The sequence below is a fragment of the Haematobia irritans genome, chromosome 1 (assembly GCF_050003625.1).
Source record: "Haematobia irritans isolate KBUSLIRL chromosome 1, ASM5000362v1, whole genome shotgun sequence".
In the NCBI taxonomy this organism is placed as follows: Eukaryota; Metazoa; Arthropoda; class Insecta; order Diptera; family Muscidae; genus Haematobia; species Haematobia irritans.
The window spans coordinates 71,735,609-71,758,701 of NC_134397.1; the positions used below are offsets into that span (position 1 = coordinate 71,735,609).

General features: G+C 34.9%; 1 protein-coding gene and 1 long non-coding RNA gene across 2 annotated transcripts; one reads left to right on the forward strand and one right to left on the reverse strand.

The window, feature by feature from the left end:
• The first annotated feature begins 6,164 nt into the window (after positions 1 to 6,164).
• Positions 6,165 to 14,498, forward strand: LOC142221153 (tryptophan--tRNA ligase, cytoplasmic-like). Its single transcript, XM_075290730.1, has 5 exons — positions 6,165 to 6,437; positions 6,507 to 6,735; positions 8,239 to 8,421; positions 13,630 to 14,209; positions 14,285 to 14,498. The coding sequence occupies exons 1-5, from the start codon at positions 6,311 to 6,313 to the stop codon at positions 14,393 to 14,395; spliced, it is 1,230 nt and encodes a 409-aa protein (XP_075146845.1). The 5' UTR covers positions 6,165 to 6,310; the 3' UTR covers positions 14,396 to 14,498.
• Positions 14,499 to 20,261: 5,763 nt separating this feature from the next.
• LOC142239034 (uncharacterized) lies at positions 20,262 to 21,060 on the reverse strand. Its single transcript, XR_012722898.1, has 3 exons — positions 20,780 to 21,060; positions 20,610 to 20,715; positions 20,262 to 20,544 (listed from the first exon to the last, which is right to left on the reverse strand). It is a non-coding gene; the product is annotated as an uncharacterized LOC142239034 (long non-coding RNA).
• Positions 21,061 to 23,093: the final 2,033 nt, after the last annotated feature.

A 23,093-nucleotide genomic window follows, 5' to 3' on the forward strand; every position in this document is an offset into this window, starting at 1 on the left:
TTGCCATACAAGACATAATGACTAATATGGTTTATTTATAATTATATAATGATTTAACGGCTAAACTGGAACTTAATACCCACCTTAAGATGTATATTGTTACGAATTTGATAATTATAGATATAAGTTTATTTAAATTAGTTTCCGTTAATTTAAAATTTAAAATTGTAACGATAAAATTTCGCTATCACTTGTTGGAATCATCTATTCATTTTCTAGTATTTTCCTGAATTTCTTTTATGTTCTTTTGTTTGCTTACCGAAATGTTAGTTCTTACTCTCTCATAGAATAACAACCCCTTTGCTTTGTTATTTTGCTTTCTCATTTCATCTCATTGTCTATTGTCATTGTTGTTGTAGTAATGCGAGCATATATCTATGTGAGTGTGTATGTGTTTGGCAGCCACCAGACGAATTACTTAATGGTCGTAGATCCTTCTAGCATTGTCTAAGAATGTTCTGGCGTTGCCAGAATATTGTAGTGCTACCAGAATGTTCTCGTATTGCCACACCGTCATATATAAAAGCGCTCGCATGCTGCTAACGGGTCAGTCTTAATTAAAGCGTCAAACGAATAACTTCAGTGTGAACGAATTGTAAAGTGTGAAGTCATAGTAAATAAATTGTAGATTGTCGTTATTTAAAAGAACTGTGTTTTAATTGTCGGGTAATTAAAAACGCCTAAATATAAAAACGTAACAATTGGTGTCAGAAGTGGGATAACGAAAAAAAATCTACAATGAAGTTTAATGAGCTTCGAGTGGAAGACCTAAAAAAGGAGTTGAGCAAACTGGAGCTGCCGACAACAGGCAATAAGGCCCAGCTTCAAAAGCGTCTACTGGAAGAGTTTGAACGGCGTAATATTGACATTGCGACGCATGAGTTTGATTATAAGGAAGACATTGATGAATCAATACTCGTCAATACCAGCAGTATAGAAACTCCGTCTGTGGCTCCGAGTGTTGTGGACTACACATCAATGCTCAGTGTTTTGAGCAAAATGATGGAGGAAAACTCTAGAAAAATCATGGATGAGAATTCTAGAAAAATGGAAGAAAATTCTAGAAAAATGGAAGAAAATTCTAGAAAAATGGAAGAAACTTCTAGAAAATTGCTGAAAGAAAATGCCCTACAAATGGAAGCAAGTTCAAGAAAATTGGAAGAAAAATTCGACGAAAATTCTAGAATTCTCAATGAAAAACTACAACAAATTTCTGAAGGCATGGAAAAACGTGTGGACCATATAGAAAATCAAATTGTGGAATTGGATAAGAAAGTTCTTTCTGTGGATGAGAAAATTATGGTTCATGATGAGAAGTTTCTGCACATCGAGAAAAAAATGTCAGAGCTGGAAATTAAAGGTGGTCCAGTGCGCGTCATCGAGGGCTCAAAAATCAAAACTCCTGTTTTCGATGGCTCAACGTCATTTGATGTCTTCAAATTCCAATTCGAAATGGTTGCTTGTAGAAATTTGTGGAATGACGATGATAAAGCAATTGAACTTCTATTGGCATTAAAGGGCAATGCTGCTGATGTGATACAAAGCATTCCCGCTGCTTCTAGAAATAACTATAATGAAGTAATAGCGGCACTTCAACGCAAGTATGGTGGAGAGCACAAGCAAGACATCTTTAGAATGGAATTAAGAGGTAGAGTCCAGAAATCAAACGAGACTCTACAAGACTTTGCAACAGAAGTTGAGCGGTTGGTGCTACTGACATACCCAGGAGAGAGTCACCCACTTGTGGACCGCATCAAAATTGAGACCTTTGTGAATGGCATTCGAGACCCAGACATAAAATGTGCAACATATGCGTCACAAAAGGCTACATTCGCAGAAACAGTAACATTTGCACTTGCGCAAGAAACTGCGAGATTGCTGGCACGGCCTCAAATTCACAAAGTACGCAGAGTAGAGACCGAGTGTGAAGAATCGAAATCGGTCATTGAATTGGTAAAAGAGGCTCTAAAGCAGATAATGCAAGAAATGAAGCAGCAGGCAAATAAATCTAGAATAAAATGCTATAACTGTGATAAGGCTGGACATCTTTCCCGGGAATGTAAAGCGTGGCGTAAAACGTCGGGGTCAATCTCGCCATCTCCATTAAACAATAGTCAGAAGAAGGCGACCACAAAGCCAAGCGACTCAAATTCAAATTTTGCGGATAATAGAAATGGTGGCAAACAAGTTATTCATCAAGCCTTGACACGACGGCATTGCAATGTAGAAAACAGACGCTACTCGAAGGCTGAACCAAAGGAGACAGTTGTAAATGTCAGGCAGTTACACATCGAATCTGGCACAGACTGGTCAACAGAGCAACGTAAAGATCCCATTCTGAGAAAAATTATTTCGGCAACACAAGAAAATAAGAAACCCAACAAGAAAGACATCGCAGCCGAAAGTCCACTTATGAAAGCATACTGGGCTCAATGGGATAGTTTAGTTCTAGTCAATGGATCCCTGCAACGTAAATGGGAAAGCGAAGATGGCAAGAGCAGCCGAAATTTGATCATCGTTCCAGATTCCAAAATAAGAGATGTTTTGGCGGAGTTCCATAATGGTCCCAGTGGAGGTCATCTGGGAATAACCAAAACCGCCGAGAAAGTGAAGCAACGATTCTACTGGGTTGGATGCCAGAAATCAATTGCTGAATGGGTAGCCAATTGCGAGAAGTGCATGAAGGCGAAAGGTCCAACAAGGAAAAGTCGAGGTCCTATGCAAGAATATAGACCAGGAGCTCCGTTTGAAAGAATAGCAATGGACGTGGCAGGCCCTTTCCCAGTAAGTGATTCTGGAAACCGTTATGTCCTTGTGGTCATGGATTACTTCAGCAAATGGCCGGAGGTGTATGCAATTCCAAACCAAGAAGCAAAAACGATTGTGGATGTTGTCAACAAAAACTGGATATGTCGCTACGGTGTGCCGTCCGAGATTCACTCAGACCAGGGAAGAAATTTTGAATCGGCCACATTCCAAGAGATGTGTGAATCCCTTGGTATCAAGAAAACGAGGACTACACCATTACATCCACAATCCGATGGCATGGTAGAAAGGTTTAATCGCACTCTGGAGGAACATCTTCGAAAAGTAGTGGACAACGGCCAGAGGGACTGGGACGAGCATATACCAAAGTTTTTGCTGTCGTATAGATCTGCCATTCATGATTCCACCTCTCGAACACCGGCCAATGTTCTATTCGGAACTGAGTTGAAGTTGCCTGGTGATCTGATATTCGGTGCTAAACCTAATGAGCTCGCCATGGAAGAAAACAGAAACGACATCCCAAACACTTTCGGTGAAGTTCACGAATCAGTGCGCAACAAAATAAAAATGGTCAGCAACAGAATGAAGGCGAGATACGATCGTGCTGTAAATACTGAAGGCTTCCAAGAAGAAGAATTGGTTCTGCTATTTAACCCGCAACGAAAGAAAGGATTGTGTCCTAAACTGCAAACACAGTGGGAAGGCCCATACAAAGTCATCAAGAAGATCAATGATGTTGTATACCGGATTCAGAAGGACGACAGCCCTAGATCAAAGATGAAAGTTGTACATCTGGAACGATTGGCTCCTTACGGAACAGGTTCTGTGCCTGTTCGGGACGAACAGGCTTAAGCGGGAGGCAGTGTTACGAATTTGATAATTATAGATATAAGTTTATTTAAATTAGTTTCCGTTAATTTAAAATTTAAAATTGTAACGATAAAATTTCGCTATCACTTGTTGGAATCATCTATTCATTTTCTAGTAAAGGGTGATTCTTTTGAGGTTAGGATTTTCATGCATTAGTATTTGACAGATCACGTGGGATTTCAGACATGGTGTCAAAGAGAAAGATGCTCAGTATGCTTTGACATTTCATCATGAATAGACTTACTAACGAGCAACGCTTGCAAATCATTGAATTTTATTACCAAAATCAGTGGCAGAAAATCCGCTTTTTTATCGACAAATTTTGTTCAGCGATGAGGCTCATTTCTGGTTGAATGGCTACGTAAATAAGCAAAATTGCCGCATTTGGAGTGAAGAGCAACCAGAAGCCGTTCAAGAACTGCCCATGCATCCCGAAAAATGCACTGTTTGGTGTGGTTTGTACGCTGGTGGAATCATTGGACCGTATTTTTTCAAAGATGCTGTTGGACGCAACGTTACGGTGAATGGCGATCGCTATCGTTCGATGCTAACAAACTTTTTGTTGCCAAAAATGGAAGAACTGAACTTGGTTGACATGTGGTTTCAACAAGATGGCGCTACATGCCACACAGCTCGCGATTCTATGGCCATTTTGAGGGAAAACTTCGGAGAACAATTCATCTCAAGAAATGGACCGGTAAGTTGGCCACCAAGATCATGCGATTTGACGCCTTTAGACTATTTTTTGTGGGGCTACGTCAAGTCTAAAGTCTACAGAAATAAGCCAGCAACTATTCCAGCTTTGGAAGACAACATTTCCGAAGAAATTCGGGCTATTCCGGCCGAAATGCTCGAAAAAGTTGCCCAAAATTGGACTTTCCGAATGGACCACCTAAGACGCAGCCGCGGTCAACATTTAAATGAAATTATCTTCAAAAAGTAAATGTCATGGACCAATCTAACGTTTCAAATAAAGAACCGATGAGATTTTGCAAATTTTATGCGTTTTTTTAAAAAAAAAAGTTATCAAGCTCTTAACAAATCACCCTTTATTTTCCTGAATTTCTTTTATGTTCTTTTGTTTGCTTACCGAAATGTTAGTTCTTACTCTCTCATAGAATAACAACCCCTTTGCTTTGTTATTTTGCTTTCTCATTTCATCTCATTGTCTATTGTCATTGTTGTTGTAGTAATGCGAGCATATATCTATGTGAGTGTGTATGTGTTTGGCAGCCACCAGACGAATTACTTAATGGTCGTAGATCCTTCTAGCATTGTCTAAGAATGTTCTGGCGTTGCCAGAATATTGTAGTGCTACCAGAATGTTCTCGTATTGACACACCGTCATATATAAAAGCGCTCGCATGCTGCTAACGGGTCAGTCTTAATTAAAGCGTCAAACGAATAACTTCAGTGTGAACGAATTGTAAAGTGTGAAGTCATAGTAAATAAATTGTAGATTGTCGTTATTTAAAAGAACTGTGTTTTAATTGTCGGGTAATTAAAAACGCCTAAATATAAAAACGTAACAATATCATTAATTTTGTTTTGTTCCCTGGTGTTTTTTCTGCGTTAAGTTTTGTTCCCTGGTGTTCTTTCTGCGTTAAGTTTTCTACAGTTTTTCTGAGAAAATAGGAATTTTTACTTTACAGTTTTAATTTTGGAAACACGCCCGTAGTAGCGGCCAATTCAAAATGTTTTCCTCTTTTAACTTCTTTATTGTCAATTGTTGTTTTTTATCTCATTTTGTTCGTGTTTTTGTCTAAAGGCCGGTATGCACCTCTAGCGAAATTTTCGGTACCAAAAATTTATTTAAGTCTACAACAAAAAAACAGGGCTGTGTTCACAAATTTTAAACCAGCTAATCGCTTTTAAAAATTTTTAATATATGTTCCAAATATTCCTCAAATAAATTGCTTATTATTTACAGACCTTTTAAAACTTTAACGCACACAATGATTGTAATAAATTAAATGTTTGCTGCCAAAATATGCTTTTGACAACCCTGTTATTTTCATTAGAGGTGCGTACCAGCTTACGAAATTGAACGCTACCGAAAATTTCGTTAGCATAAATAGCAATGCATTTCTTATGGGAATGAAATTTTTCGATAGAGGTGCATACCGGCCTTAAACGAAAAATTTTAGAGTCACAAATTATTACACATTATTGATCCCCCGAACACAACTATTTATACATAATAGATAACGAAAGTGTGTGAACCTAAAGTCGTGCACTTTTATCTATTCAAGGACAAGAGGCAATTTGGACATCTTGTTATAATTACAAAGTCTTTGGTACGTATTGCCAAATTGTCATCTCCATGTCAGTAGCCAGTGTCCACATCGATGGCCGCAATGATTGAAAACTATTCTACGGTGTAAAATCGGCTTCTCTTTATCATACAATATATTTATATTGTGCACCATGTGAATGCACATGGTCATCGGTGTTAACGGCGTCAAAAATGTCTCGAAAGCCCTGTGGTGCCATATATATAAAGAAACGGTCAATTCCCTACTTAGTAGGGAATTGACCGTTACTTAAATCAGGCTGGTATTGCATCATTCAAAAGGCAAATAAATAGAATGCCTCATTTTGTTCAACATTAGTATAACATTCGAATTCTTGTGAATGATAATTGGAGCTCGCCACATTCTCTTTGTGAATAAAAATGAGTGATAAGTTAAATAAAGAGGTTGAACAAACATCGCTTCAGGATGATCAACAGGAAGATATTGTGAATCCATGGACTGTAGCAAGTAGCAGTGACTCTGGCATAGACTATGGAAAACTAATCGGTATGCACACTAACTCTTAATATGAGTCAACCTTTTGTTTATTATTAAATGGTTCTTTCCCCTTTACAGAACGCTTTGGTTGTTGTCGCATCAATGATGATTTAATTCGACGCATTGAAAAGATAACTGGGAAACCGGTCCATCACATGATTCGAAGAGGTATATTCTTTTCCCATCGCGAATTGGATACCATACTAAAATTGAAAGAAGAAGGCAAGCCATTTTATTTGTATACAGGACGAGGACCAAGCTCGGAATCATTGCATTTAGGTCATTTGGTACCGCTTATCATGACAAAGTAAGTAATTTGCTTATTTAGGACTATTTTGCCGTTTAAATATAAACAGAATATGAAAGTAGAATGCAATATAAAAAGGGTATATTGAGAAGTGGCACGCCACTAACTCTAACTTGGAAGGAAGTTTCACAATAAATGGCAGTATGGTATTCAAAATGGAATTTAAAATGTAAACTTAGTCCTTTATATATCATAAAAAAATGAATCTTCATTTCTATCACTTGAGGACTTCAGTCTACTATAAAAATTAGGATAATAACAAAACTATTGGTGAAAAGGCTCAACAAATATCTACCTATTGCCTTTAGAAGGAATTAAATGTCATCTGTACCCTATCAATGTCTATATTTTAGTTGCAACATTTTCAAGATCCCTGTCAGGTTAAAAGTAAGACAAATATGACAGTAGAGTGACGATATTAAGAGGGTATTTTGTGGCACGCCACCAACTCTTTTGGAGGACGTTTAATCTAACAGGCATTATGGTTATTCGAATGGGAAGTAATATGCAAAACATTTAGAAACTATTTGCAACATGGAAACATAGTACTTCTATAAATCACAAAAAACGAATCTCCATTTTATTTATGTGGACTTCAGTCCACTATAAAAAAAATGGAGAACAAGTTAAAGAGCACACAAATACAGGTAGAGAGGCGCGAATATAGATTCTTATTGTCGTTAGAAGAAATTAAATTTTCTCTTTCCATCATTATTGTCTATATTTTAGCACCGACATATTCAAGATCCCTGTCATGTCATGGGATTCTTTATTTTGCTTTTTATACCCTGTTTGCAAAACACAGAAGGAGACGAGATAGACGCATGGTGTCTTTGGCAATAATACTCAGTGTGGGCCCCTGAGTCGATCTAATCATGCCTGTGAACACATCTTTGTAATCTAAATCTAGATCTCATTTTTAGTCCAATCGACTTTAAATTTGGCACAAGTATGGGTTTTGGAAGAAATCGGTTCAGATTTAGATATACCTCCCATATATATCTTTCGCCGGATTTACACTGATATGACCACAGAGGCCAAAGTTTTACTCCGATTTACGTGAAATTTTGTACATGGAGTAGAATTAACGTTAAGGCAAAACTGTCACTGAAAAAACGAAAGCTTGTAAAAATGATTAATTTTCTTTGCCTCTAATACATATTCGATATTTCCCATGTTTTTTTATTACAATTTTTATTAACTCCGCCCAGGCCATTAGCCCATTTAAATTTGAAGTCTAGAGATTTTCTAAGAAGTCAAAACAATGTTGTGCAAATCGGTTCAAATTTAAATAAAATATGGGAACATAAACCTTTATATAACTCCCAACAATTTGGAAGGGTTTGAGATGGTATCGAAAATATAGATCTACAATATGGTGCAGGGTATAATATAGTCGGCCCAGCCAGACTTTAGGCTTTCCTTACCTGTTTATATATGAATATCAGAAAGAAAGTTATAAACGATAATCATGTTTTTTATATTTTTTTTTTCTTTTCTTAGATATCTCCAAGATGCTTTTGATGTACCTTTGGTAATTCAAATGTCCGATGATGAGAAAACAATATGGAAGAATCTAAAAGTGGAAGACGCTATTAATTTGGCCCATGAAAATGCCAAAGATATTATTGCTATGGGGTTTGACCAAAAGAAAACTTTCATATTTAATGATTTGACCTTTATGGGGTAAGTAAAAAAAAATATGATGGACATAGCCTCATGTTCCGATATTCAGAATCGGAATATATTTTTCTTATAACAAAAAGCTTGAGATACACTGGGACTTAAATCCAACTTACATTTGAAATTCTTATTAAAGATACTTATACATGGGGAATGCTATATTATTCTCTGCCGCATTTTCAAAATCTAGAAATTGTAGGGTAATGTCCCCTTAATTTGTATGACTAATACCGACATACTACTACAACAAATCATGCAAATTCTTAGGCAACTATGCAACTGTATAAACTTTTTGCTCAAACTCAAAACCAATAGCATGTGTACAATCTCAATGTATTGATTTCAATTACAGTTTCAAATAACTGGACAAAAAAAAACGAAGCTGTTTTTCTTCAAGATCCTAATGTTAAAAAAAAATCAATTTAAACAAAGTCTGCTCCCAAGCAGCATTAATTGTTTACACATGCAAATATTTTGTATGCAACCAGTTTCAGTTCCTATGGTAATTGTTCGTTCGTTAAATACCCATGCGCTTACTTTTCTCAACACAGTCCCTATATTCGGGTAATCGTAAACTCAGGTCACAAGAATTTTCTTTTTAAGAAAAAATCGCGGTACTATCGGACTTCAATTCAATTTCTCCAAGAGAGTTCTATTGCAAAAAATTTCAGTTTATATAGATTAGATTTACTGGATTTTCGGAGCACCCTATGTCCATTCTCAATTGAACGTGCATTTTTTATTCCATCCTAAAGAAATTCCGCATTTGACTCCACTATCACAGAAACCATAGAAATTTGTCCTCGTCTGCCACATTAGCCTTGTAGAAATTTATTTTTTTATCCGATCCGCTAAAAAAATGTCATAAATAATCATACAAATCTATTGAGTAACAAACAAGTGCGTTAAAATCTGCATATAATTCCTAGGATTATTAAAAAACAAGTAAGAAAAGTCTAAAGTCGGGCGGGGCCGACTATATTATACCCTGCACCACTTTGTAAATCCACATTTTCGATACCATATCAAATCCGTCCAATGTGTTGGATGCTATTTGCACCCATACACATATATTCTGTATATCTGACCAGAGTTCTACAATACTTATAGATTTTACATTTAAGTCGACTAATGCGCTGAGGTGTAACACAATGTTAGTAAAAAAAGATAGGAAACATTTAAATATGAACCAATTTTGAGGCAACTTCGTAAAAGTGTATTTATGATTTATCGGTCGATAGATATATATTAGAAATAAAGGAAAATTTTGAGTCATTTTTACAAGTTTTCGACCTATATCTAAATCTGAACCGAGTTCAATAAAATTTAGCACACTTGTACTCCTAGTGCAAAATTTCAACCAAATTCGGCTAAAACTCTTGCTTCTAGGGCCATATAAGTCCATATCGGGCGAAAGACTTATATGGAAGCTATACCTAATTCCGAACCGATTTCAATAAAATTTAGCACAATTGACTACACTACTAATTGTAATCCTAGTGCAAAATTTCAACCAAATTGGGCTAAAACTCTGGCTTCTGGGGCCTTATAAGTCAATATCGGGCGAGAGATATATATGGAAGCTATATCTAAATCTGATCCGATTTCTTCCAAAATCAATAGGGTTCTATTCTGAGCCAAAAACACCTACTTGTGCCAAATTTGAAGTCGATTGAACTTAAATTGCGACCTAGACTTTGGTTACAAAAATGTGATCACGGACAGATGGAAATGGCTAGATCGACTCAGGGACTCATCCTGAGCATTATTACCAAAGACACCATGTGTCTATCTCGTCTCCTTCTGGGTGTTGCAAACATATGCACTAACTTATAATACCCTGTTCCGCAGTGTGGCGCAGGGTATAAAAAGACAAAAACAAAATAATCTATAATATATTATTAAATTGTGTTCAGTGTAATTGTACAGATGCGATTTTGGTTGTTTATTTCAATATCTACTGTACAGCACTACAGCTCAATATTGCGGGAAATGCCCTGGTTTCTATTACCGCTATACGTATTTGTGTATGTGTGCTGATACCGAACATCAACGTAATATCTAAGATAAGCTGTACAAGAGTATATATATACTCGCCGTGAAGATCCAAATTGCTACACGGAAAAATATCACTAAATTTTTTAAATGTCAAAAATAAAAAAATAAACAACTATTAATTAAAAAAAAAAACAAAAATAGATTTAAAAACGAAATCAATTACACATGTGCATGATTTTGATGTAGTCCATTAAACAAATTGACAACCACAATGATATAAAGCAAACAAGTACGTGGGTGAATGAATGTATTTTCACGATTACTTTTATTTAATAATCCATTTTGAATAATCGTTGCTTTGGGCTATTCCGCATTAAGTTATAATAAAATTTCCATCACAGGTATATATTTTATATATTTATTTTTTTGTAATAAAATTTGCCAAAAAAGTTATGATTTTATTCTGCTTTTACAGATTTATTTTTGATTTTAGAGGCTAAACTCGAAATTATTATCCGCATTTATCCGTTTTGTCTGAAATTTTAAAACTAAACTTATGGAGCTATATCGCTTCTTGATTTCACGAGCATCTAAACGCCACAATTTATATTTTATTTAATATCTACGATTTTTTATTTAATATATACGGGCTGTGGAGTCGGAGTCCGAAGATTTTCTGGAGTCGGAGCCGGAGTCCTAAAAATTTTGCTCGACTCCGACTCCTGCAAAACAAAATTTGAAAAACACTTCCTATATTTGTAACTAAAGAAATATTTCGACAAATTAGATTCCATTACAGTTTTTTGGGAGCCACCGTGGTGCAATGGTTAGCATGTCCGCCTTGCATACACAAGGTTGTGGGTTCGATTCCTTCTTCGACCGAACACCAAAAAGTTTTTCAGCGGTGGAGTATCCCACCTAAGGAATGCTGGTGACATTTCTAAGGGTTTCAAAGTTTCTCTAAGTGGTTTCACAACAATGTGGAACGCCGTTCGGACTCGGCTATAAAAATGAGGTCTCTTGTCATTGAACTTAACATGGAATCGGGCAGCACTCAGTGATAAGAGAGAAGTTCACCAATGTGGTATCACAATGGACTGAATAGTCCAAGTGAGCCTGATACATCTAGCTGCCACCTAACCTAACCTATGGGGGGGGGGGGGGGGGCTATACCAAAACGTTGACCGATACACATCATTTTGAACATACCTATTTATGGACCTAAAATACCTCTGGATAGACAATTTCAGACACATCGGATAAAAATTTATCTAAATGCTCAAAAAGTCAAATTGGGCAATATGTCTCTATGGTGGGGGCTATACCAATACATAGGCCTATTAACACACATATTTTTGGACCTCTTTTGCTTTGAATTTCATGCAAATCGCCAATTTGATGATGGTGGTTTTAAAAATACATGGAAAATAGGGTTTGATATAACTCCCATATGGATCTATCTCCCTATTTTATTTTTGAGAGCCCAGAAGTCGCAATTTTCAACAAACAAACTAGAAATATGCTGAGTTATTTATTTATTTATTTATTGATAAACTACATTTACAATAAGCGTAAAAGGTTAATGTAAAAGTTTAATTCTGCAAGGTACAAAAAATATCCAGGAAAATAAAAAATATTGAAAAATAATGTATTACTATTAGGGCTGTCGTTCGCGATCGATTTTTATAAATCCCGGGATTCGGGACTACAAAATAAAGAATCCCGGAATTTTTTCTGAATCCCGAAATTTTTGGGGTTAATTTAAATATTTTAAGTAATAACCATCTGTACATTAAACCAATTTATGTTAATTCAATTTTATTAACAAAAACCACAACAAAAGAACATAAGAGTAAATTAAAAAGCACTTTTAAATTGCTATCATACATAACGAACACTTAGTCCATCTCAACATTGTAAAGACAAGAAAAACAAAAAAATTATCGCAAAAATAATTTAATATCGCTATCTTACTCAGCAAAAGATTTTAAGGATTTTGATCGTACTAGATATATTTTCGTACACTTGTGTTAATCCTTTTGTACTTCATCGTTTTAAGTAATATCTTAAAAATATCAAGGCATCCATATTTTCATCAGATAAACGCGATTTTGTCATATTATCGAGGGAACTTTTATCATTGTTTTTATATTTTATGTGGCATGAATTCCATTTCACATGAACTCAATGTTCAAAGGAGCACCTTATCGTTTACTTATGGTGTTTTCTTTTCTGAAAAAAGTGCTTTGCCTTCATTTTGTCTGTACAGAATGCGCATTTTTAAAATGTTACCAGCAACCTAAAAAATGCTATCATTTCAGCGGGCAGAAAAGAATTCAAAGAAGGAAACAGGGCAATGGCAGCACTCTCGTTTGTTGGCAGTGCTGAAAATGCCCGTAATTTGCCTCTATGCGTGGTGCTATTTTCACAACAGAATTCGAAGCCTTTTCGCACTTTTGCCTGTTTTTTTAGAAAAGAACCTAAAGAGTACATTTTCCAGGCAAAATGCAAAAAAAGTGTTAATTTTTTACAAGAAAAGAAAACGCCATTAGATTTTTGATGAAATTGTGCTGTTAGTATAATATACCTCATGTATAATAAATTCTTACTCGAGGTGTACCATATTTTCATTAACTTTATTTGTCGGGAATGAAATCTAAGGACGTTCGCATTGAATGGAGACTCCAATTTATTAATAAACAATCATAAAAAGTGATGACAATTTAACAAATTGGAATTTTCTGCGGGATCTCGCAAAATCCCAGGATTCGGTATTAATCCCGTCGATTTTCCCGAATGACAGCCCTAATTACTATTTATGAATTATCAATTTGTAGAAATTTTTTGATTTATGTGTAAATTGATTTCAGTGTAATTACACAGACGCAATACATCTACAACTTAGCTCAATATTGCGGGATCTGCCCTTCTATTATAATTGTACAGAAGCATTTTTACTTGATTCTACTGTTTGTTTAATTTAACTTTAAATATATTTGCGGGAAATGTACTCGTTTTGAACACCAAATGCATGTGTGTTGAGAATGCGCACTATTTGAAGATGATTGCTTTACTTGTTTCTGATGATGAAAATAAATATATTGGATATTCAAATGAAAACGTTGGGCAATGGCATTTTAAGCTATTTAAATAGTCAATAATCAATCCAGTAATTTTAACTAATCTTTGTTTTTGTTTTCTGTTATATTTCAGCCAATGTCCTGCATTTTATCAAAATATTGTACGAATGCAAAAATGTGTTACCTTTAATCAAATCAAAGGTATCTTTGGTATATGTGAATCCGATGTGGTCGGTAAGATTGCTTTTCCAGTAGTACAGGCTGCTCCAGCGTTATCCTCTACATTCCCATTTATTTTTGGCAATCAAAAAGTTCACTGTTTAGTCCCTTGTGCTATAGACCAAGATCCATATTTTCGTATGTGCCGTGATGTGACACCACGTTTGGGTTTTCCCAAGTGTGCTTTGATACATTCAACATTTTTCCCAGCTTTGCAAGGTGCCAAATCAAAAATGTCAGCTAGTGCAGAGAATTCAGCAGTATTTCTAACCGATACACCTAAGAGAATTGCAGATAAAATCAATAAATATGCATTCTCTGGTGGCCGTGATACCATGGAAGAACATAAGAAGCTTGGCGGTATACCGGATATTGATGTTTCCTATCAGTTATTGAAATTCTTCATGGAAGATGACGAAAAATTGGAAAAGATACGAGTATCCTATATAAAGGGTGAAATTCTGACGGGAGAAATTAAAAAACTGGCAATTGATGTAATTGTTTTCTAATATTCATCATAAATTTGGAAAGCACACAATTTTATGATCTTGTTATTCTTATTATTCCAGGTTATAACACCCATTGTTGAGAAACATCAATCCGCACGCAGGCTGGTGACAAATGAAATTCTACAAAGTTTCATGGAAATACGACCATTACAATACGAAGGATGTAATTGAATATGAATATTACTGCCGCAGAGAAAACTGATTTAATTTCGTGTTTAACTTTCATTTATGTTTAAGTCTAAAAATTTCAATAAAACCCATTTCTGAACCCTAATGTTGTTGTTGTAACAGATTTTAACATAGTTTCATTCACTTTGTTCTATGCTTTGGTACTTCAGCTAGTGTCCAGATCAAAGATCTCTGCGACAAGGATGGGATGTGACCAGTGTGATCTGGTGGTGAGTATGGTAGGATTAGCTAGGCAAGCGAAAAGGGGGTTAAGTTGCGACACACGTCAGCTACGGATGTAATTGGATATGTTTACTACCGCAGAGAATACTGCTTTCATCACTGATATGTTGGAATTGAGGCGACTGCATTTGCCTGGTCTTAGTTGGCCTAAAACTACCCTAGTCTGCCGAGAGAGGTCTCTTTTCCGGTGATATGGGCGGTGGAACAGATTAACCTTCATCTACAGTATCGTCATGAATCCTGTTCAGACCCGCTCTCTTTTGTAACGCTGGGTGTCGCGATCTGAAGATCAACTTTTACATTCTTGAGTGGTGGTTGCCTACAAATAAAATTCTTTCTCTGATTCAATCACAAAATTAATTGATCCAATTAATTGTTTAATTAATATGTCTTTAATCACGAAAATGATAGTATGAGTCACAATTTTAATTGGGCCTAAAAAAATTCTTTATTATAAATTTATTTCATTAGCAAAATTCAATTTGTTCAATTTAATTGATTCAATTAAAAATTTAATTGTTATTGATTACAAAACTCAATTTATTTAATTAAAGAATGTATCTATTTTCAATTACTTTCTGAATTGGCTTAGTGTTTTTTTTTTTGATTAACAATTGATTGTTTGAAATAAATTTTAATAAAAATTAAAAAAAAAATGTCCATCACTTTTTATACCCTCGACCATAGGATGGGGGTATATTAACTTTGTCATTCCCATTAGCGTAGCTAGACAATTTTCCTAGGGGGGGCTATAGCCCCCCTAGCTAAAAATTTATAGACTGAACTTATAGGTTCAATTATTGTTTTATTTCATAAAAAAGAATACAAAAATAGACATCAAAATAATATATAATAAAGCAACTAAAAGTAGTTCCACACTTTTTCCAGCAAAAAAAGTGGGATTTGTTTTAAAGGCACAACTTTAAAAGCACTTCCAAAAATGTCCTCACAAAGAAGTTAATTGTATTAACTACACAGGAAGTTTTTTACTTCAGCTTTTTCATATTTTAATGCGTAATTTTTGTTTTCTTTTTTCAAATAGTTTAAAAAAGAGTAAGAATATATAAAATGGTAAAAATTATTCAAATTTTGCCACAAAAATGCTAAATCCATTATAGAAAAATCGATAGTTTTTGACAATATTCAAACAAGCGTTAGAATGCATTAAAAATCATAAAAAAATATAAAAATTAATGTTTCTTGAAGCTCGAGGTCTTTATAAATATTTATATAATTCTAACAAAAGTTCGACCAAAAATCAAATAAAAACCGAATAAATAAAAATTATTTATTTGGGAAAATATCACACAACGATATGGATCACACCGTAAGAAGGGATGCAAATTTATTGCAACGGCTGTTGAAACGGTGGACATTCGTTCTATGACGAGTTCCTATTACATTCATTGCATCTCCGCCAATTCACCACTTCCGGACCCAAAAATAACATTTTCACTTCTTTTTTGCAGCATTATAAAGATATTAATTTATGAAAGAATAGTTTTAATACCAATTACTATTTTTTAATTAAGATGACTAAACCAGACTAAACAATATAATAAAGGAGCTTTACAGCCTGTTTATGTATGTCGAATGAGCTCTGTGGATCGACTAAAATGGAAACAAACAGCTGAATTTATAACCAAAAAACAGCTGTTTCTATGCATTTCAGTCGATCGATTGAACTCGTTCGACATACAGAAACAGGCTGTTAGTTATTCAACTAAACCATAAGTTCAATCACAGTTCTATTTCATAAATATCAGACTTAAAACATTGCCATCGGCAACTGCTACCACAACCCAAGTAATTCGATTGTGCATGAAAGTCTTTAGCGGAACTTTGTGCGGTTGTATATACTTGTTTATTTTTTATACAAATGTAAAATCGTAAATAGGTTTTCAAATTCTGGGGGGGCTAAATTTTTTCTGGGGGGGTCTAAGCCCCCTCCCCAGAGGCCTTCCTACGCTTATGGTCATTCCGTTTGTAACACATCGAAATATTGCTCTGAGACCCCATAAAGTATATATATATTATGGGTCGTGGTGAAATTCTGAGTCGATCTAAGCATGTCCGTCCGTCCGTGTGTTGAAATCACGCTAACTTCCGAACGAAACAAGCTATGGACTTGAAACTTCGCACAATTAGTTGTTATTGATGTAGGTCGGATGGTATTGTAAATAGGCAATATCGGATCACTTTTACGTATAGCCCCCATATAAACGGACCCCCAGATTTGGCTTGCGGAGCACCTAAGAGAAATTTAGAGAAATCTCTAAATTGTGTTGGTATATGGTCTCTAACAACCATGCAAAAATTGGTCCACATCGGTCTATAAATATATATAGCCCCCATATTAACCGATCCCCCGATTTAGCTTGCAGAGCCTCAACGAGAAGCAAATTTCATCCGATCCGGCTGAAATTTAGTACATGGTGTTGGTATATGGTCTCTAACAACCACGAAAAATTTGCCCACCTCGGTCCATAATTATATATAGCCCCCATATAAGCCGATCCCTAGATTTGGCTTGCGGATCTCCAAAGAGAAGCATATTTCATCCGATCCGGCTAAAATTTGGAACATGGTGTTGGTATATGGGGCTAAACTGCAGTTTATGGGCCCCTCACCGATTTGCTTGAAATTAATATATGTTATGTAACTTAGTGTGCTGATTCTAACAAGGTACAATTTTTGTCCCGGAAATACCCGGGTCTTGAGATATAGCCCTCCAAAGGGTCAATAAAAACTGGATATATCTCCCTTGTTTTTGGTCCAATCTAAGCAAACTTGGTGTCATATGAAAGCTTATTTTACGCACTTTTATACGCAAACTATATTTTTTAAATATTTAATTTAGTTTGGGAGATATAAATAAAAATAAGAATTTTTTACCCTAATTTTTTGTTATTTTCGTTATATCTCAAAAAGTCTTCGATTACACCCAGGTTTTTTTATACGCAGTTTGAAAGCCTAAACTCTGGCCTTTTGTTTGATGTATAACATATCTTTATAGGTCCACTCTTAACAAAGTTATTGAGCTTTTATTCTGAGTAGGAACAAAAAAAAAAGATTATTAGTGAAATATTTACCCTTTGGACTCTGTCCATAGGAGAAAGTCTTAAACCCCGGCCAAAGCCGGCTACTTTTCCCCCCTTGGGATTGCGTTAGCCCACTTTGGACTCTGTCCATAGGAGAAAGTCTTAAACCCCGGCCGAAGGCCGGCTACTTTTCCCCCTTTAAGATTGCGTTAGCCCATTTTGGACTCTGTCCATAGGAGAAAGTCTTAAACCACGGCCGAAGGCCGGCTACTTTTCCCCCTTTAAGATTGCGTTAGCCCATTTTGGACTCTGTCCATAGGAGAAAGTCTTAAACCACGGCCGAAGGCCGGCTACTTTTCCCCCCTTGGGATTGCGTTAGCCCACTTTGGACTCTGTGCATAGAAGAAAGTGTTTAACCCCGGCCGAAGGCCGGCTACTTTTCCCCCCTTGGGATTGCGTTAGCCCACTTTGGACTCTGTCCATAGGAGAAAGTCTTAAACCCCGGCCGAAGGCCGGCTACTTTTCCCCCCTTGGGATTGCGTTAGCCAACTTTGGACTCGGCCGGAGTTTAAGACTTTCTCCTATGGATAGAGTCCAAAATGGGCTAACGCAATCCCAAGGGGGGAAAAGTAGCCGGCCTTCGGCCGGGGTTTGAGACTTTCTCCTATGGACAGAGTCCAAAGGGTAAATATTTCAGTAATAATCATTTTTTTTTTTTGTTCCTACTCAGAATAAAAGCTCAATAACTTTGTTAAGAGTGGACCTATAAATATATGTTATATATCAAACGAAAGGCCAGAGTTTAGGCTTTCAAACTGCGTATAAAAAAAATGGGGTGTAATCGAAGACTTTTTGAGATATAACGAAAATAACAAAAAAATTAGAGTAAAAATTCCTTATTTTTATTTATATCTCCCAAACTAATATATTTTGCGTATAAAAGTGCATAAAATAAGCTTTCATATGACACCAAGTTTGTTTAGATTGGACCAAAAACAAAGGAGATATATCATTTTTTTGCTGACCCTTTGGAAGGCTATATCTCAAGACCCGGGTATTTCCGGGACAAAAATTTTACCTTGTTAGAATCAGCATACTAAGTTACATAACGTATATTAATTTCAAGCAAATCGGTGAGGGGCCCATAAACTGCAGTTGCTCCCACTGCTCTTATCTGAGACCCCCATTACATATTCTTTCCCATGATGAAATTCTAAGATGATCTCTTCTATGGTGGGGAGTAGGTTTTCTTTTTCCCTGACTTTTACCATTCCCGGGAAAGCGGGAATTTTTTCTAATTTCCCGGGATCCCGGTCAAAGGGAAACTTGCTTCGATGTGGCTAGGGATGCCAGATTTTGAAGATGCAAAAAGAGCACATTCAGTTTATAAAAAGAGGGAAAAACGAAAAAAAAGAAAAAAATTTTTCAAATAAAATAAAAACATTTAATTCCATAATAATTCATTTAAACATAAAAAAGGTTCATAACAAATACATAAAATAAACCACTTTCAACTCAAGCTAATTTTCTTACAGTACTTTGTAAGTCATTTGTTTGGGTTTTTTGTGAAAAATGTTATTGAAAGAAGTTTGTTTACATTTAGAACAGAGTACAAAGTGGAGAAGCAACATCGGCGTGCTCTTCTTCGACTCTGATATATAAAGTAAAACACTATTTAATTAGAAAATAATGGCGTAGAAAAATCTCGTAGTGTGACATTTACGTATGTTCAGTTTACTTTTACCATTTATTAAATCGAGTTGGAGTAATATTTGTTGTGGTGCATACAAAGAGCACAAACATAGTACATAACTAAAAATAGACCACTTTTGCGTGTTCTTTTTGTCCATCTTGTTTTAAGAGCACATATTGTAAAAAATAGTCTTGTAAATTTTGATTACTTTTGACTACTCGTTACTTTTGAATTGAGTACTCGTTACTACTCGTTACTTTTATAAAAAAATTAAAAAATGTATTGTGGGCACTTTTTAATAATATCTTCATCTTTTTTAAATTTAAAAACAGCCCAATAAACACAAACGTTTGAAAAATGCTAAATTTCAACAATTTTTCAAACATTTTTTCAAAGGATTAGGGTAATATTCAAGTTGAGAAATTGTTGAGAAAATCGCGTTCTCAACAAAAAACAGACATTACCCTCAACAGTGAAGTTCAAGACATTAGCAATAATATCTCAAGTGTTATCCTCAAATTGAAATGCATCGCTACTCAATAATTTGTCAAACAATTTTCGATGCGAGTCAAATTCAAAATTAACATAGTTGCAAATATTTTTCAACCTAAATTTGTATGAATGATATCCCCACATCAAATTGAAAGTCAAAGCCAAAATTCTATGAATTTTGTATAATTTATCCATTTTTATCAAAATAAAATATATAATAATACACTACACTACATAATACACTACAATACCAATTAATAAATAATAATCTTATTAAACATATCAACAAATAAGAACAAAAAAAAAACAAACAACAAAACATTAAATATCTTAAACATTATTAGTAAACACTTTTGTATTGATAATTCGATTTCCTTCCTTTTATTAACATGCGGGCAATTTAAAATTGGGAACGTACTGGACCGCGTGTTAGAATTGATTTCCAGCAGAAGGAATTCACAAAATATCCATTTTAAACTGATAATAGCATATGAATTAAACTGACGATGTGATGCACATTTTCATCCAGAAGTTGTTGATTTCAACAATTTGTTGTTTTTAACAACTTTAATTGGTTGCACTTGTAATGTTTCTGGAAACTTTTTCTTGTCGATAAGCCACACATTTTTATTGGTCAGCTTCTTATTGTTTGCAAGAACGTAGCATCCAAAGATTTTAGTTTTCTGCAAAGAGATTTAAATTTAGTGACTTCTTTAAAGTGTTGATTTAATTTTTCATATTGACGTACCAATTATTATAAACTATTTGAAGCAGTTCCAGTTAATTGTCCACCATTTTTTCATTGGTCAGCTTTTTATTGTTTTCAAGAACGTAGAATCCATAATTTTAGTTTTCTGCAAAGAGATATACATTTAGTGACTTCCTTAAAGTTTTATTTCATTTTTTATTTTCACTTACCTATTTTTATAAACTATTTGGTTATTTGTCTAAAATTTTCCATTTTTTTTATTTCTTGCAATTGACCACGAACTTCGTTGCACAAATAAGTATTGAAAACCACATGGTTTTTTCGTTGCATTTTAGGGTAGTGTTTTGTCAAAGTTTTCTCAAATTATCTTCAACACCTTTTCAAAGATTTCGTCAACATTTTGGCAAATTGGAAGTAATTCGCAAACAATTTGAAGATGTTTTGAAGATGAGCTATTTCAAGTCAAGTTGAATTTATGTTGAAAATTATATTTACCCTCAAACTGAAAAGTTGTTGCATTTGAAAAACGCTCATTCTGTGTTTATTGGGAGTATAGAAAAGCTAATTACATTATCCAGTTTTATTCTAGTGTTATAAAATGTGATGTTGTAGATATATGGGTCTCGTTAGAAAAAGATTTTCACCAATCATTAAAATTTTAGAGCCAATTTCGTATTTACTATTTGGTATTTTTTCGTCAGGGTATATTGTGTATTACTGATGCTTGCAATTTGCAAACTTTTTAAATCCACCATTTTCCACCATTGACAGTGGATGAAAATATTAAGCGATCATTTTTATCGTGAGACCCAATGTTGAAATTTTCCGAGGGTTTTTGAATAAGCTTGGGTACCTTCTCTGAAAACAATTGGATTGAACCAGCTGAAGTCAACGGCATTATTATTCATACTATTCGCATGAGACGTGATCCATGTGGTGCTTTAAATTATAGCTCCCACCTACACCCAATGCAAATTTTTTCAAATGCAAACGTTTTTAAGAAATCAGATAAATTTTTCACTTTCTTCAAAGGAAGAAGCCATATATCATTTTCGTGTTATTTTAACTGATAAAACGATTTTCGAAAACTTCAATTAATATTTTCCAAGAAGTCAAGAATTTTACTTCCAAACCGCCAACTTACTTACCGTCAGAAGAAAACAACTGGCATTGAAGATATTGATTACTCATTTACTAGTAACGAGTACTCAAAAAATTAGTCGGTAACGAGTACTTGTAATCAAATACTCGTTACTTTCCCAACACTAGTAAAAAAGAGCACATGTGCTCTTTAAAAGAGCACGTCTAGCATCCCTATGATGTGGCATATATTTAGACTTTTGAATAAATTAGAAATCGCCTAAAGCTACGGTTATAAGGCGCTGTCCAGACAATGTATTATTATGTTAACCGCTTATATCAGCCATAAATGATCTTGTAATACACAAAATACAAAAAACTTTTACAATGGTTACAATGGAAGTCTCTTCCGGTATATTGGGATTTTTTACATTTAAAAAATTGTATGGAAATGTTAGAAACTTTTTTCGATGTCACCATCATAAAACAGAGTCACTATACTTCACTATACGTAAATTTTCGATCAATATTCCCGAAAGAAATACACCACCTATATTTGATATTAAAGTAACTATCATAATAAATGTTGCCATTTTTATGAACACATCCTTGCAATAATTATGAAAATATTTTGAAATTATGCATTTGAAAAAGTGGATATATAAGGTAAAATTACCAATTGTTCTTAAAGGTTTACTTAGTGTACCAGTCTATTGGAATGTCGGTTTATAGAAATATGACGATAATAAATTAGGAAGAGCAACCTTCTTTTAAACAATTGGAAGGCCTGGGCTAGAACCCACGACTAAATTATATCCCGTTCATATTAGACTCAAAATCTACTAAAAATTGATTTGAAATCCCTTATTTACATAGAAAAATACAGTTAAAAATTGTTAAAGTATATTTTGGAAGTGTAAAGAGAATGATGATTTACCAAATGGTACTAAAACAAAAATGTTTTTTGTAGTATTTATCCCTCCATTTTATATAAAATGTTGTAAAGAAAAAATCCCGGGAATTCCCGCATTTAATTGCCGGGAAATCGGGAGCGAAAAAATAGCGAATTCCCGGGATCCCGTTCCCGGGGAAAAAACCCTAGTGGGGAGCCATCATGGTGAAATGGTTAGCATGCCCGTCTTGCATACACAAGGTCGTGGGTTCGAACCGAGTTTCCAAACACCACAATTTTCTCAGTGGTGGGTTATCCCACCTCAGTAGTGCTGGTGACATTTCTGAGTCTTTCAAAGTGGTTTTACTGTAATGGGGAACACCGTTCGGACTCCGCTATAAAAAGGAGATCCTTTGTCATAGAATCGGGCAGCACTCAGTGATAAGAGAGAAGTTCACACTGTGGTAACACAATCCATAGACCTTATAATACATAGGATGGCCATGGCCCATGGGTGTCAAACTATGTTTGACAGTTCCGAAGATTAGGAA